The sequence below is a fragment of the Struthio camelus genome, chromosome 10 (assembly GCF_040807025.1).
Source record: "Struthio camelus isolate bStrCam1 chromosome 10, bStrCam1.hap1, whole genome shotgun sequence".
In the NCBI taxonomy this organism is placed as follows: Eukaryota; Metazoa; Chordata; class Aves; order Struthioniformes; family Struthionidae; genus Struthio; species Struthio camelus.
This window is the reverse complement of record NC_090951.1, coordinates 29,654,053-29,667,072: the sequence shown is the minus strand read 5'-3', so window position 1 is coordinate 29,667,072 and position 13,020 is coordinate 29,654,053. Positions and strand designations below refer to the sequence as shown.

The 13,020-nt window shown below is 42.6% G+C and overlaps 1 protein-coding gene across 2 annotated transcripts; it reads left to right on the top strand.

The window, feature by feature from the left end:
- The first annotated feature begins 1,256 nt into the window (after positions 1 to 1,256).
- ARL2BP (ARF like GTPase 2 binding protein) lies at positions 1,257 to 11,480 on the top strand. 2 transcript variants are annotated; one of them, XM_068955256.1, is made up of 7 exons: positions 1,257 to 1,301; positions 2,282 to 2,343; positions 4,479 to 4,540; positions 6,318 to 6,424; positions 7,112 to 7,197; positions 9,568 to 9,664; positions 10,681 to 11,480. In XM_068955256.1, the coding sequence occupies exons 2-7, from the start codon at positions 2,306 to 2,308 to the stop codon at positions 10,759 to 10,761; spliced, it is 471 nt and encodes a 156-aa protein (XP_068811357.1). In that variant the 5' UTR covers positions 1,257 to 1,301; positions 2,282 to 2,305; the 3' UTR covers positions 10,762 to 11,480. The 2 variants fall into 2 exon arrangements, with proteins under 2 accessions (XP_068811357.1, XP_068811356.1); XM_068955255.1 differs by having other exon boundaries at positions 1,268 to 1,371.
- Positions 11,481 to 13,020: the final 1,540 nt, after the last annotated feature.

The following is a 13,020-nucleotide window of genomic DNA, read 5'->3' as shown; positions in this document are numbered from 1 at the left end:
GTAAAATTTTCAAAAGTGCCTAAGACTCCTGATTCATATCAATTGTTGTATGCGATTATGCTCTTAAGACCCAGGTCCACAAAGGCCTCTAGGTGTGTGGTGCTCCACTGAAACAGAGAGGACCTGAGAGCCTAGACGCCTTGGTGGATATGGGACTAAGTGCCTGTGTTGTTTGTTGGAAAAGATGTGAATGCTTTAGCGAATTTTGCCCTGGACCATTTTCCATGCGGCTGGTGCGGCACAAAGGGAGGAAGCGGTGCAGGAGGAGGGAGCCTGTGAGTGCGTGCTGCTGTCTCAGCCCTACCACCACGCCAGTCCTTAGCTGTTGCAGAGAACTGTCCTATTCATTTCACAAGCTGAAAGACTGTAAAATTCAGCTGACTTCCTCCTGAAATTCCTGCTGGGGATGTCTTTGTAAAGCGGGCCCGGATGCGCGCTCGATCGGGCGCAGGGCTTGCTCGCCGAGACCGGTGCGGCAACGTGTCGGCCCCTGCCCGCTCTGCCTTCCCTCGAAGACTCTTGGGCCCTGGAAGACCGTGGCTTCGCAGGCCTGCAGGTGGGACACCCAAGCAACGGAGACGGGGGAAGGAACTGTAGTGAAGTTATTCATTAAAAATAAAATGTATTGACGACTTTTCTTTTCCCCTCATTCTTTAGTTCTTTAACCTCAGCTCTCAAGTAAAACTTCCAAGAGCCAAAAGGGCGACGAGGGCCGCCTACGGAAACGTAGGGCGTTGTAGACGAACACGGCGAAGGGGCTAGCCGCCAGCGCAGCCGCCAGCAGACAGGAGCTCTGTACCCTGCGCCTCTTTCAAGCTTGCGCGAAATGCAGTTTGAGCTTTCAGTCGGGGCCCGAACGTAGCCCTGGAGTGAGGCGCAGCTGCCCGCGTCGGTGGCCGGGCTCTGGCCGGCGCTGAGCGCGCCGGTCCGGCCGCACTTCGTGGCAGGGCGCCCGCCCTCGCGGGCCTCCTCCGTGAGGGGAGAGCGGCAGCAATGATGGCGGCGGGGAGCGAGTTTTACGTGCATCCTGGGGGGGGATAGTGTTTATGGGTGGATATATATATATATATATTTTTTTTTCTTTTTCTTCGTTGTAGGATGGTCTTTGCCGGCTCCTCTAACTCGGGCCGTGCCGCTGCGCCAGCACCGAGCCGGCCCCTCGGCCGCCTCGCCGCGGCGCCTGCCCGCTGCGCAGCCGCGGCCCCGCTCTCCCATTGGTCCTTCCCGCTAGGGGCGGGCCCTATGCCGCCGCCTCCGCTCTGCGGTTGGCTGCGGCCGGGACGGAAGGAAGCGTTTCCCAGGTGACGGCCGCGGGGGGTGGGGGGTGTAACGTGTGCCATGGGGGGGCCCTGCTGGCGGCGGTGACCGGCGGTAGGTGCGGGGGGCCGGGCGCTCGGGTCCCTTTTCTTTGGGGGGGGGTGGAGATTAGAGGGGTCGGACGCCTGGGTCCCTCTTGGGTGGGAGTGAATGATACGAGCCGGCCACCTGGGTCCCTTTGGGGGAGGGCGGGAGGCGATGCGGGCCGGACGCCTGGGTCCCTTTTTGTGCGTGAGGGGAGGGGGGAGATGGTGAGGGCCGGACGCCTGGGTCCCTTTTTGTGCGTGAGGGGAGGGGGGAGATGGTGAGGGCCGGACGCCTGGGTCCCTCGGGGGGGGAAGGGGGCGATACAGGCCCGTCGCCTGGACCCCTTTTGGAGCGGGGAGGTGACGACAGCTGGTCGCCTGGGTCCCTTTGCGGGGAGGGAGGTGAGAGAGGCCGGACGCCTGGGTCCCTACTGGGGGGAGGGGAGGCCCGGTGAAGAGCCGAGATGGGGGGGAAGGGGTCTCTCATCCCCCTTCTGTGCCGCGGGGCCGTGCTGAAGAGCTGGGTCCCGTCCCTAGTCGGCCGCTCCAAAGGGCGGCTTGGTTGAAAGCCAGCGAAGGTGGCAGGAGCAGGGTGTCCCCAGCGCACACCTGGCATGCAGCTGGCTGTTGCGCTGAGGCAGCCCCAGCGGTGCAGGGGTGCTGGGTGCCGTGCCTGCGTGACGGGTCAGCGACTGCTCGGAGCCGTGGAACGGAGCGCTCGGCCGTGACGCAGCCCAGCGCTGGCCGGAGTCATGGGCCTGACGCCTGGGATTGCTATCCAGCCCCTGGCCTGCAGGCTGCCCGGGACACGCTGGACCAGCGTGGCCTCTTCATCCCTCTTAGCCTTACTGCTAAGGCATATGTTTTCCCTTAGTATTTTATCCTAAAATGAAAACCACCACCAATAACAGTAATACAGTGATTTGTTTCTTCTCCAGTCTAATAGGTTATATGCAGTAACAATGGAGACCTCAGATGAGGAAAACTTTGGTGTAGCCATGTAAGTAGACTTTATGCTGTGTCAGACTTTCAATAAACTATTTCCTAGTTAAATATCTTAATAGGAATATAATTACAAGAATGAAGTTAGGCTGTACTGACTAGCAGATACTGTCTCTTAGGAGAACAAGGACGTGGGACCATGCAAAGCCCAAAGGAGAGAATAACTTGAGTGCAGAGTTTAGATGAAGTCAAACTAAATATAGCTGTAACAAGCATAGCACCGGATAGCCCTTGCTGAGTAATCAAAATAAACGCTATAGGCTGAGAGCTGTTCTTTGTGTTGATTTTACATTCAAAAATTTCCTCTCCTTGCTGACACCTTGTCTTGTCTGATATTATAGATTTTAAGAAGCGAATATCTCTGTTTGAATGTGCCCCTTCTAGACTTTTTATGGCAAAGGTGGCAGATAGGGATGTGTGCCTGCTCCTCTGTCACTGTAGTTCACTGGTACATTTCTGGTGCTCTCTGGACTGAAAGGCCGCATGTTCCCTTCAGCTGCTTCTGCAACATGGGATGCAGTGGCCTAGGCCTTATGAGGCAGCATTTGTCTTAAACCACCACAAGATTTGTCAGAGCATATTTGCTCAGAAATACGGATATCGGTGCGTTGTATAGAGCGATGGGATTGCTGCTGTTTTGAAGCAGTTGCAATTCCTTTATCTGTCTTGCAAACTTCTCTGTTTTAAATTAATACTTCACATTTTTTGTCACTGTTAGAATAGCCTATAAAAACAAGAAGAATTTCTGCTATTTCTTTTTTCATCTGCTTGGTGGTAACACTTATTTAAAAAAAAAAAAACAGTGAAAATTAGCCATAGCAAATTCTGCTGCCTTCGTATGTAAATAGAAAGTGATAAGACCTGTTGCCTGAAGTCATAAATATGACGCTTGGAATATGTAATGCTTCAGCTGTCATGTGTGAGCTCCCTCTTCTTGTGGTGTTATGCCCTCTGGTGGTATAGCATGCCTTTCCATTCACTTGTGTTTTCTCTGCTTGCCTTTCTGAGGCTTAACAGTTCACGTTTGTTGTTAGAGCATCACTTGATGATCAAACCCTTTCAGTAATGAAATGCCTTCACCTTTTTCCTGGTCAAAATGGCCAAACAGTTAAACTGTTCTGGGTTAAGGTCACTGGATTGTTGTTTAATAGCAAAATAATTTTGCTGGGTTTTAAAACACATTGTCTGAAATGGTGTTCTGCTCTAATAGAGGGAAGCTTGAATTTAATTTAAATGGAGCTTTCACTGACTGAATCTAATGGTTTTTGTAAAGAATAATGTGCTATAAGGCTTGTATCCTTGACGTGTAAGTAAAGCCTGTGCCTCATCTGCCAGAAAATGTAGGAGGAGTTCATCCCCCACTAAAGATGATCTCGGAATATCAAGGTCAAGTAGATGCTCTGGGTTATCTGATGTATCTGAACCAGCTGCATAATAATAAATGTAGCAGAGGGAGCTGAAATCTTGAAATGCGGGTAACAATGGTTTCTCTGTAGGATGGCTTCAGATACATAATGTTGTTTCATATTTGTTGTGTGGTGATAGAATGACTTTATGAGATTATATCACTTATTTCTGAGCATGCAAACGTGTTTCTTGCATAAGAAGACTGTTTAAGTTTCTTCTGTTACAAAACATACCTATATACAGAGAGAGTTTAAGAGAAGTAAAGTGATTTTGCAGGGCCAAGTATTTCAAAATACTCTCTAGCGTGTCATAAGCAGTTCTATGACCACCACGTAGAGTTATGTAGGGAAGAGAGAGAGAAGCTGCTTGTTATAGGTTCATGGGATGGAAAGTGCTTATTTGCTGCTCTAACTACACTCTTCCTGTCACCTCAGCACCAGGACTGGAATTATCTTTAATGCTGGTAAAACACCACTTCTTTTGAATTAGGAACATGTCTAGTGAATACATGATGGAGCCCTGATGAGAATCCCCGCTAAGCAGTCGTCTTATTAGTTAGATTTTCAGTGTTGTGGGCTATTTTGTAGACTGAAGCTAGAAAATCATTCACTTATCTTGTAATTACTGGGCTTACTTGTGTTTAGGCTTTCCATAACACTTTTTAATTTTTATTTCTATTCTGACTGAAGTGTATACATATGTAATACTGTCTTTCTTTGCTTTCAGCTCCTCCCCTTCTGATGCAGAGTTTGATGCAGTTGTTGGGTATCTGGAGGATATTATAATGGGTAAGCTTTGCAAGTAGTTACAGACAACAAGATGGGTGCTAAAAATATTCCAAACTGATTTTCTAATTGCCGGACGTACAGAGCCAAAATAGCCTCTGTCTGCCTCATAGAAGCTTTCCTTCCTTAATTCTCATGACTGCTAACTGGTACTGTAGCAAGACTACGCACAGAAGTCTTCTGTGTGCTCTTCTCATAACAGCGTGCTTATGAGTCTTAAAGATGTGTCCTTGCACCACTGCACCAGTCAGTCCTTCTTCATAAGCAATAAAGGCACTTGTCAATTTCCATATAGAAATCAAAGCTTTCTGGGATCTTTGCCCTCTTCAGAAAGGGATGGAAGCGACCTTGAGAGGTTGTCTTCCCTTTCCCAGCTCTGCCAGAACCTCTCCTAACACGTTTATCAGGATGGGCTTATAAGCTTCCGTCAGTGGAGCTTCCATGATCTGCCTCGTCAGTTTTGTTCTAGTGTTTGGCTGTTGTTCCTGCAGGAAGCCTTTCATAATGTGTAACGTGAAACCCCCTGTGCTGCAATTAAGTGTGTTGCTCCTTGTCCTGTCTCTGCTGAACATAGAGAACAGTTTCTTTCCTCTGTGTTTGCAGCAGCATTACTGAACTGAAGATGGACCTCATCATGTCAATGCAGTTTTCACTTTTTGAGACTAACCTTCTAAGCTGATTTTGTTGTGTATAACTTGCACACATGCATACAACCATAACATGGTAGGGAATGTTGGGTAGACCCATCTCATCATGTGAGCTTAGGCAATACAAGGTCCTCAATTCTCAGCACCATAATTTTAACTGAGAGGTCATTGTGTGGAAGGAAGAAGTGTACTAGATGCAAAGAGAGAATTCATGCTAATCATCCATCTGCTACTGTATAAGAACAATGAATAGTCTCTTTAACTGTGTCCTTCCCGGAGAGATTGTGTGTTCTGCAGCCTCGGTTTGCCTGGAGATGTAACTAAACGTGGAGTTACAATACAAATTTTGAATGTGTTAGCATTTAGAAAGCTCAGGTTGGCATATATTAACGCTATGTATAAGTAAATTTTATATTTATACCCGTTCTTTTGAATTTAGTGATGACTGTAGTGATTATCTTGTTTCTTGCTATTTTTCTTTCCTTCCACAACTGGAAAACATTCTTCAGCAGTTGAAAACAAATTTGGGAGTTTCACTAATATTTTTGAATTCAAGGAGAACAGTTTATTTTGAATTCTTATAGGGGAAGGGATGTTCACTTTATAAAAATATATATTTTTTGCTGACTCAGGAGCCTGAACAAAAAAAAGGGTTTATAAATAACTTTATTAGTGACAGGTAAAGCAGGAGGGCTTTGTTGTTAATACTGTGTGTAAGTGAAACTTGTGAGTAATGATTGTGTACCTTGTTAGGTTTTTCACATCATTTTAAATATTTTGCAAATGCATCCTGTTCCATTGTGAGTACACAGCTGCTGTGAAAACATAGACTGACCTGTTGCTACCCTGTTGGTTCAGCTCCCTTAACCAAAGTAGAGCTTTGGCTTGTAGTGTGCTTGGTTGCATGCCCTGGAAGAACTGGCTGCTGCTCTCCCCCAGCAGCATCTGTCTTCTCCCAGATGGTGCAGAAATTACGGCTCAGCAACAGTTGCTGTACTGTTATGACTGACTTGACACACATACAGTGCTCTGTAGTTGTGACAGTGAGACAGAGCTCTAGTGAATATGGTTTCTGTGTTACAATAAGAATGACTGGACTCATAACTGTATGATGTATTTTTGTTATGTCCCAGATGATGACTTCCAGCTAATCCAGAGGAGTTTTATGGAGAAGCACTACCAGGAGTTTGATGACTCAGAGGAAAACAAGCTCATCTATACTTCTATTTTTAACGAATATGTAAGATATTTTTCCTGTTTTTCACATGTATTGCTTTTTTATTTTGATTTTTACCCTGCAAGCCCTCCTTTATGAAATACCCTGTTTATGTGGAGTGAAGCTAACGTAGTCTGCTGTCTGTTTTTGAAGCTTAGTCATGACCTCTGTTTTCTCAAGCTCTAGATTCCTTTGTTCCACCTGAAAACTTTTACAGATGTTTTGAAACTTGTGTAATTCTCTTGAAGAGAATTTTAACCTAATTTTGTAGCAAATAATATATGTGATAACTGCAGTAGATATCAAAGTATATTCTTTTCTAGTTGTATTATTTAGCGTAATGGACAGCTTAAATGGCATTTTTGTACAAGACAGCTTCCTCCTTACCTTGTACATCTTTCACAATCTTCTCACAAAGCATGATTATGAAACTGGTCAGTACCATAAAATGAATTTAAAATAATTTGTTACTGGTTCCAAATAGATAATGTTTATTTTCACAACTGGTAACAGCAAAAATGTCCACCACAGCTCGTCAGATGTTGTGAACGTTTGAACTAGCGTTGCCTAACTCAGGAATCTGCAGGTTTCTTTAACTAGTGAAGATAATACTATGGAGAAGAAGTTGTCAATGTAATCCTGTGTTTTGAAATCTGCATATGAAATTTATTGTGATGTGGTGTGTGGGGTTTTTTTGTTTTTTGTTTTTAGATCTGTTTAGTAGAGAAATACATTGAAGAAAAACTGCTTGATCGGATTCCTGGGTTTAATATGACTGTGTTCACAATGTCATTGCAGTAAGTTGTCGTCTTTGCGTTTGGGTGGGTGGGTGGGGTTATGTGCTTTTCTCAATTCATTTTTTCTATCTAGAATAAAATTTAGGTTTGAGGGTTCTCCCCTGAGAAGGAGATTCCTGTTTAATAATAATGATTTAAAAAGTGTTCATGATTGCTTTTCTCACCTTCATCATGTCCTGGTACTCTAAATTTCTAAACTGTCATACTAAAATATGTTAGACTGTAATGAACACAGAAATCAGAATGAGAACATGGAAGGGTTTTTTCCCCCTATTGTTGTCACTTGGGCTTTTGAAGCCAGGCCCTGGAAGTGAAAAGCTGGGTCTCATTAAGCGATTTCTCTCTTCCAGGCTCTGTGTTGGACATAAAATATCCTGGAAATCTTTCAAGAGTCGTGTGAATAAATGCCTTTTATTGCAATTTCTGTGCAAAGCATTTAGAGAGAAGTTTGGTCTGTCTTAGATTTTTACATTTGGTCATCTTTAGCTTAATTGACTTCATGAAGAATTCAGTTTTAAAAGATGACTTTTCCCCTGTAATATGAATATTAAGTGTAATTGGGAACTGAATCTCTTAAAATATTTCAATAAATTTTATGCTTTCAAATAAAACACTGGGAAATTACTGAGAAAGCATAGTAGTGTGCTTAAAAGATAAACTGTTTAAGGTAAAGCCCCTTTTGATAGGCACTACATAAAAAAACAAAACAACAACAAAAAACTTTGATTAGTAGGAAAGATGAAATGTGTTGTTGAAATATGCCAATACGGCATGTTGAGAAACACAGAGTTTTTATTCCAGAATGTTTTTATCCACAGTCCTGTACCAAATATCATCAGTACAGTCCCTCATTCTTGAGGGATGTATGTGAGCATTCTGTGCCCTTTCCCAAGCTCTGTTACCTTCCAAGGGACTGTCTAGATCTTTCTAGGCTGTTTCAGTTCTCAAGGCAAGGAAGTATATCCCTGTTTTTCTAGCCCTTTCCATCTCTAAGGAGTAAATGGAATTTCCCCCGGTTCTTTAATACGTAGCTCTTTGGTCATTTATTCCATTCCCTTTCCTTTAGTTAATGTGTAGTGTTATTGTAAACGTTGTGTAAGGAAATGCTGGAGTGTATTTTTTTTAGTTGTTACTGGAATCCAAGACCACAGAGCTAGCAAAGTAGTTTGATGGCGTGTGTATCCAGAAATACCCTGTTTCCCCTTTCAGAATTGCGCTTGATGCCTTAGATATCCAGGTGGAAATGTTTACTTAATAGGAGCAGTATACCCATTTTGCATTTTATCTACTAAGCCTGAAAATAGTAAGCTGTTAAATAGCGAGGTTACCTGTGTTGTCACGGAGCACTGCACAGCTAGTCAAAGTAAATTAAATCTAGCGATCGGTTGTTTGAAGTAGCAGCCCTTGATGCTCCACTAATACAGTCTCCTAGATCCAAGGCTGCTGTAGTCACGTGTTGGAAACATCCTACCCATGCAAATGTACATCTGTTCAACTCGGAGCGCTGTCCACACTTTTCTGCAATTTTACTTTTTCAGCTAGGCGTCAAGAGCTAATGTGCCAACATGCACAGCGGTTCTTATTCAATTAAATGTTATCCCTGTTCCCTTCTATGTCTATTTGGGGTCTGGTTTGAGCTATGAATTTTCTAAGACTGCTGATCTCCTCTGATAAAGGAAAAAACAACAACTATCTGAAACCCAAAGCGTTTTTTTTTCTGCTCAAAACTTCAAAACCAGACGTTGACATCTTCCTTATGCATTTTTATTACACTCCATGAATTTGTGGCCTATACCTACCTCTTTAATCTTACCAGGAGAGCTCTAGGATATATGTTCCAGTCCACAGCAGTTAGATCCAGAAAGTCTTTTATTCCCACTTCATTTCATCTCCCAGCAGCAAGGGTTTTGCCTCATGTGTGCAGGTATGGGGTATCTACTTGAAATCTAATTGAAGTGGATAGCTTTATTAATAGCAGTTCTTGAAGCTATCGGGGGACTTGAGGCAACTTTTATTATTTCCGTAGTTTTGGATAACTTTTTGAGTTTTACTTCTGTTGCGTTTTACTTCTGTTGGCTTACAAGTCACATTCTTTGACTTTCCAGGATTGATGTAATACTCCTACATCTTGGATTTAGATTGATATAATCATATAAAAACAAGAGTAAATATAGTATTAATGTACTTGGATTGCAGATACTGCAAGGTAATATTTGTTCAGAATTTTGCTTTATGTTAGACTTTTAATAACATTCTTATTTTAATCTTGATATTGTTCAACTTGTCCTCAGGCTTTGACCTCAAACTGTTCTAAAAAATGAGTTCATTACTCACACAGTTTTCTAATTCTCTAACTTCTTCTCTTTATAGACAGCACAAAGATGAAATGGCAGGTGATATATTTGATATGCTTCTCACATTTACTGACTTCCTAGCTTTTAAAGAAATGTTCTTGGATTACAGAGCTGTAAGTATATCGCATGGTTCTGTTTTCATTGCATAGTCGTCGTTGTTGCATAGCTCTGCATGAGAGTACCAAGGGCAGTGTTATTGCAATAGGTAACAGTATTTATTCAAGGGCTGCATCAGATCGAAAAGAAAATAACTGAGTGGCTATTTAAACAAACTCAAAATGCACATTTAATAATTTGTAGAAGCCCTGAATGAAGTGGATATGTGGTGACTTTTTTTTTAGAGACGCATGCTTTCTGCATCTTTGTGTGTTGACTTTTTCTAGCCAATCCAAAACTGTTTTGTTAAGCTTTATCTATTTGTATTTGTCCTCCTCTCTATCCAAGCTGGAGGAACAAAATAAAAATTAGAGAAGGTTTTTGGGTGGGCTTTTTCCTAAGGAGATGAAATACACGTGGAAGTTAAAAAGTCTCTTCCTTTAAGCTTTGAGAAAATAGGGGGCAGGTAGAGGAGGAGGAGGCAGTTCGTATCTCAGCAGCAGGAAGAATTTCATTTGGGGTTTGCACATGTGGAGATACCGATTGTATCAGTCTTGATAGGAAAACCCACAGAAACTAGATGTTGGTAGTTCCTTGAGCACAGGAGGTAGGGGTTTGCTGTTTACACTCTTTATTTTGTGCATCTCCTGATACTTTGTGTTTGGGTAGGCCTTTAGCTGGGCTTTCTTGACCACACGTAAGCAAATGACACTGAGTTAACCTGGACATATAGCTGGCAGAGTGCCAGCAGAGACACTTAACTCCAGATCTTCCCATACAATCTCCTTTTGATGTCTGGATTCATCTATTCCTTTTTACCATGAATAGGAGAAAACAAATGCTCTGCTAGGGATTTTTTCAAGTCCTACAGCAAGCTGTGTATGATTATAGATGCTCAGAGTAACATCTAGTTTTATATTGGTGTGACTTGATAAGCAGAATATGAATTGCCCGTTTCATCTTTTGAACTTAGGAGCCTGCTTATGCCAAAATAGCACTGAATCGAGGATTTCTTTTTCTCACATTTTTCTAGGAAAAAGAAGGTCGAAGTCTGGATTTAAGCAGTGGGTTAGTGGTGACATCATTAAACAAATCATCAATATCCTCCTCCTAGAAGAGTTTACGCACTAGCTTCCCTCTCCTCTGGATGAGTGCTATCACTTTCATTTGGACATTAAAACACTAGAGGTCATGAGAATCAAGGTGCTTTTATGTGATGAAAACTGACTATGCCTTCAAAGGCCCAATCCTAGAAACCTCTCTTTGTGAGTTCTAGTTGGTATTCAGTGACCACAGCAGAAGAAAAGTTCAACTCTACCAGAGTAATTGTTTTTAATAAACATATGCCACCTATACACCAGCCAAACTGTTATACATGCCGAGAAGCTCAGCACCCTCAGAAGGGTGCTAAACAGAACTATATGCCTGTTACTTGGGTTGGCATCTTAACCATCTCCCTGAAGTGTAATGCTTCTCGGAATCAAGAAGGCATTGTAAAAAGAGCGTGTCCATCCTGCTCTGGGAAGGACAGGTACAAATACATAACATCCGAGTCTCTCTCCCTCATCGCTTTCTTTTTTTAATCTGTACTTTAATATGATATAAGATGGTACAACTTTCTAAAGGAAAAATATATTTTAACATGTAGACGTTCTAGCATGAGACTGCGACTCATCTCTGTGCTAATTCACATGCTAGTGTGTAGACCTGTGTGCACTTTGGCTTTTATAAGTGCCATCCTTAATGCGCGAAGTTCTCTGATTCACTTTTTTTCAGGCCCCAGCTAATCTACATTGCAAAAATAGCCATAATAAACCTAAATTTTGCCCATAATATGCAGTTTCTTACATTCTTTTCAGCAGTGACATATTTGCATCATTTCTGGTAACATAAGCCTAGCAGTAAATCAGGCACAGACATGTTCACCACCATGTCATTTAATGCTCTAATTAGCATGCTAATTAAAATGCATATGTTTACCATATTAATGCTTGAACTGCTGGCAACATTAGTGCAGCAATGCCTTCTTCAACATCCATTGAAAAAAAGATGAATTACTTGCTGGTAGAGCTGTAGCCGTAAGCCTTTCACTGTCGCAAAACCCCAGATGCAGCTCTGTTGGCAGTTGGAATTACAACGTATTTGGAGCTGCAGTGACCCTCTGTTCTTATGCTGTTCAGACACGTTAATCTGCTGCCTAACGATGTGCTCAGGCAGCGTGAGTACATCCTTAAAAGCGTAAGAGTAGATTGAAACATGCGCTCTTGATCCTGTAGAAAGAATTATGAGCAGAACCCCTCTGCTCTGTTCTACACAAGGTTTATGCAGTTGGGGGAGATACTCTTTGGCAGCAGTGAAACAGTTGATCAGTGGCTGTCATTCAACAAGAACCTAGCGTAGACAGAGCAAAATTGGGGCTGGGCCGTTAAGGATTTGTGTTTGTGGGCAGGAAACGCCTTACCAGATGAAATCCTGTTTGTGATGACTTCTGTCACTGATTTCAGAAGGACTAGACTTGTTCTGCAACTGACATAGTTTTTTATATGCTAGTGAAGACTTCTAGCCATGTGGGTAAAAATAAGCCATATTTACTACTGAATTAGGTAAAATTAAACAGGCTTGCGGTGAGATGATGATGATTTGTGGACACTGGCTAACAATGCTAAGGAAAGCGTAGTATCCTGGTATTTTGACTATCTTTGTCTGTACTGAACTTACGAATGCAGCAGTAATTAACCTTATTAGGTTTCCAGTGTGTTTTCCTGACACACTGATTGCTCTACAGTTTTCTGGCTGGAATTGTTTTAGTGTGTTGAAATTTCCCGATTTGTACACATACACATCCTTCCTTTAAAAAAAAAATCTATACCTTCAGGATTATTCTTTTTCTTTCTTCCAATAAATTATTTACTCTGGTCAGATGTGAATGATAAGATGCAAGCTGAAGCAAAATTTAAAATGGCAAGAAGTGTCTGTAGAAAAAATGGAAGAGCTAGTTGTTTTTACTTAAAAATCCTTCTGGATGTGTTTTGATCAAAGGCAGGTCTGTATGTTTTCTATTCAGTTGAACATCACGCAAGCTCAGTTTGACTCTGTTTTCAGCCACAGTAGTCTGCCTCTGCGATATGTTACGGCAATATGAGTGTATCCTTAAAAATGTTACATTTCAATATTGTGGTTTGAAACACATGTTCCTGATCCTGCTGACAGCAGTGAAGTCAGTGAAGCTCTGTCAGTTGGGGTTGTCCCACTAGGATTCAGTTTTTTACAGGTCTATCTACCACCTTTGCTATAAATAACAGCATTTCCCTGGTGCTTGGATGTCGTGCTCTGGGCAGCATGCACAACTAGCAAGCAGAGAGAATGTTCTGAG

Bases quoted from the DNA above. Each gene is read 5' to 3' on its own strand.
- ARL2BP (XM_068955256.1), top strand. From the start codon at position 2,306: ATGGAGACCTCAGATGAGGAAAACTTTGGTGTAGCCAT. The intron at 2,344-4,478 runs GTAAGTAGACTT...CTTTGCTTTCAG, and splicing joins GAAAACTTTGGTGTAGCCAT to CTCCTCCCCTTCTGATGCAG. The intron at 6,425-7,111 runs GTAAGATATTTT...TTTTGTTTTTAG, and splicing joins CTTCTATTTTTAACGAATAT to ATCTGTTTAGTAGAGAAATA.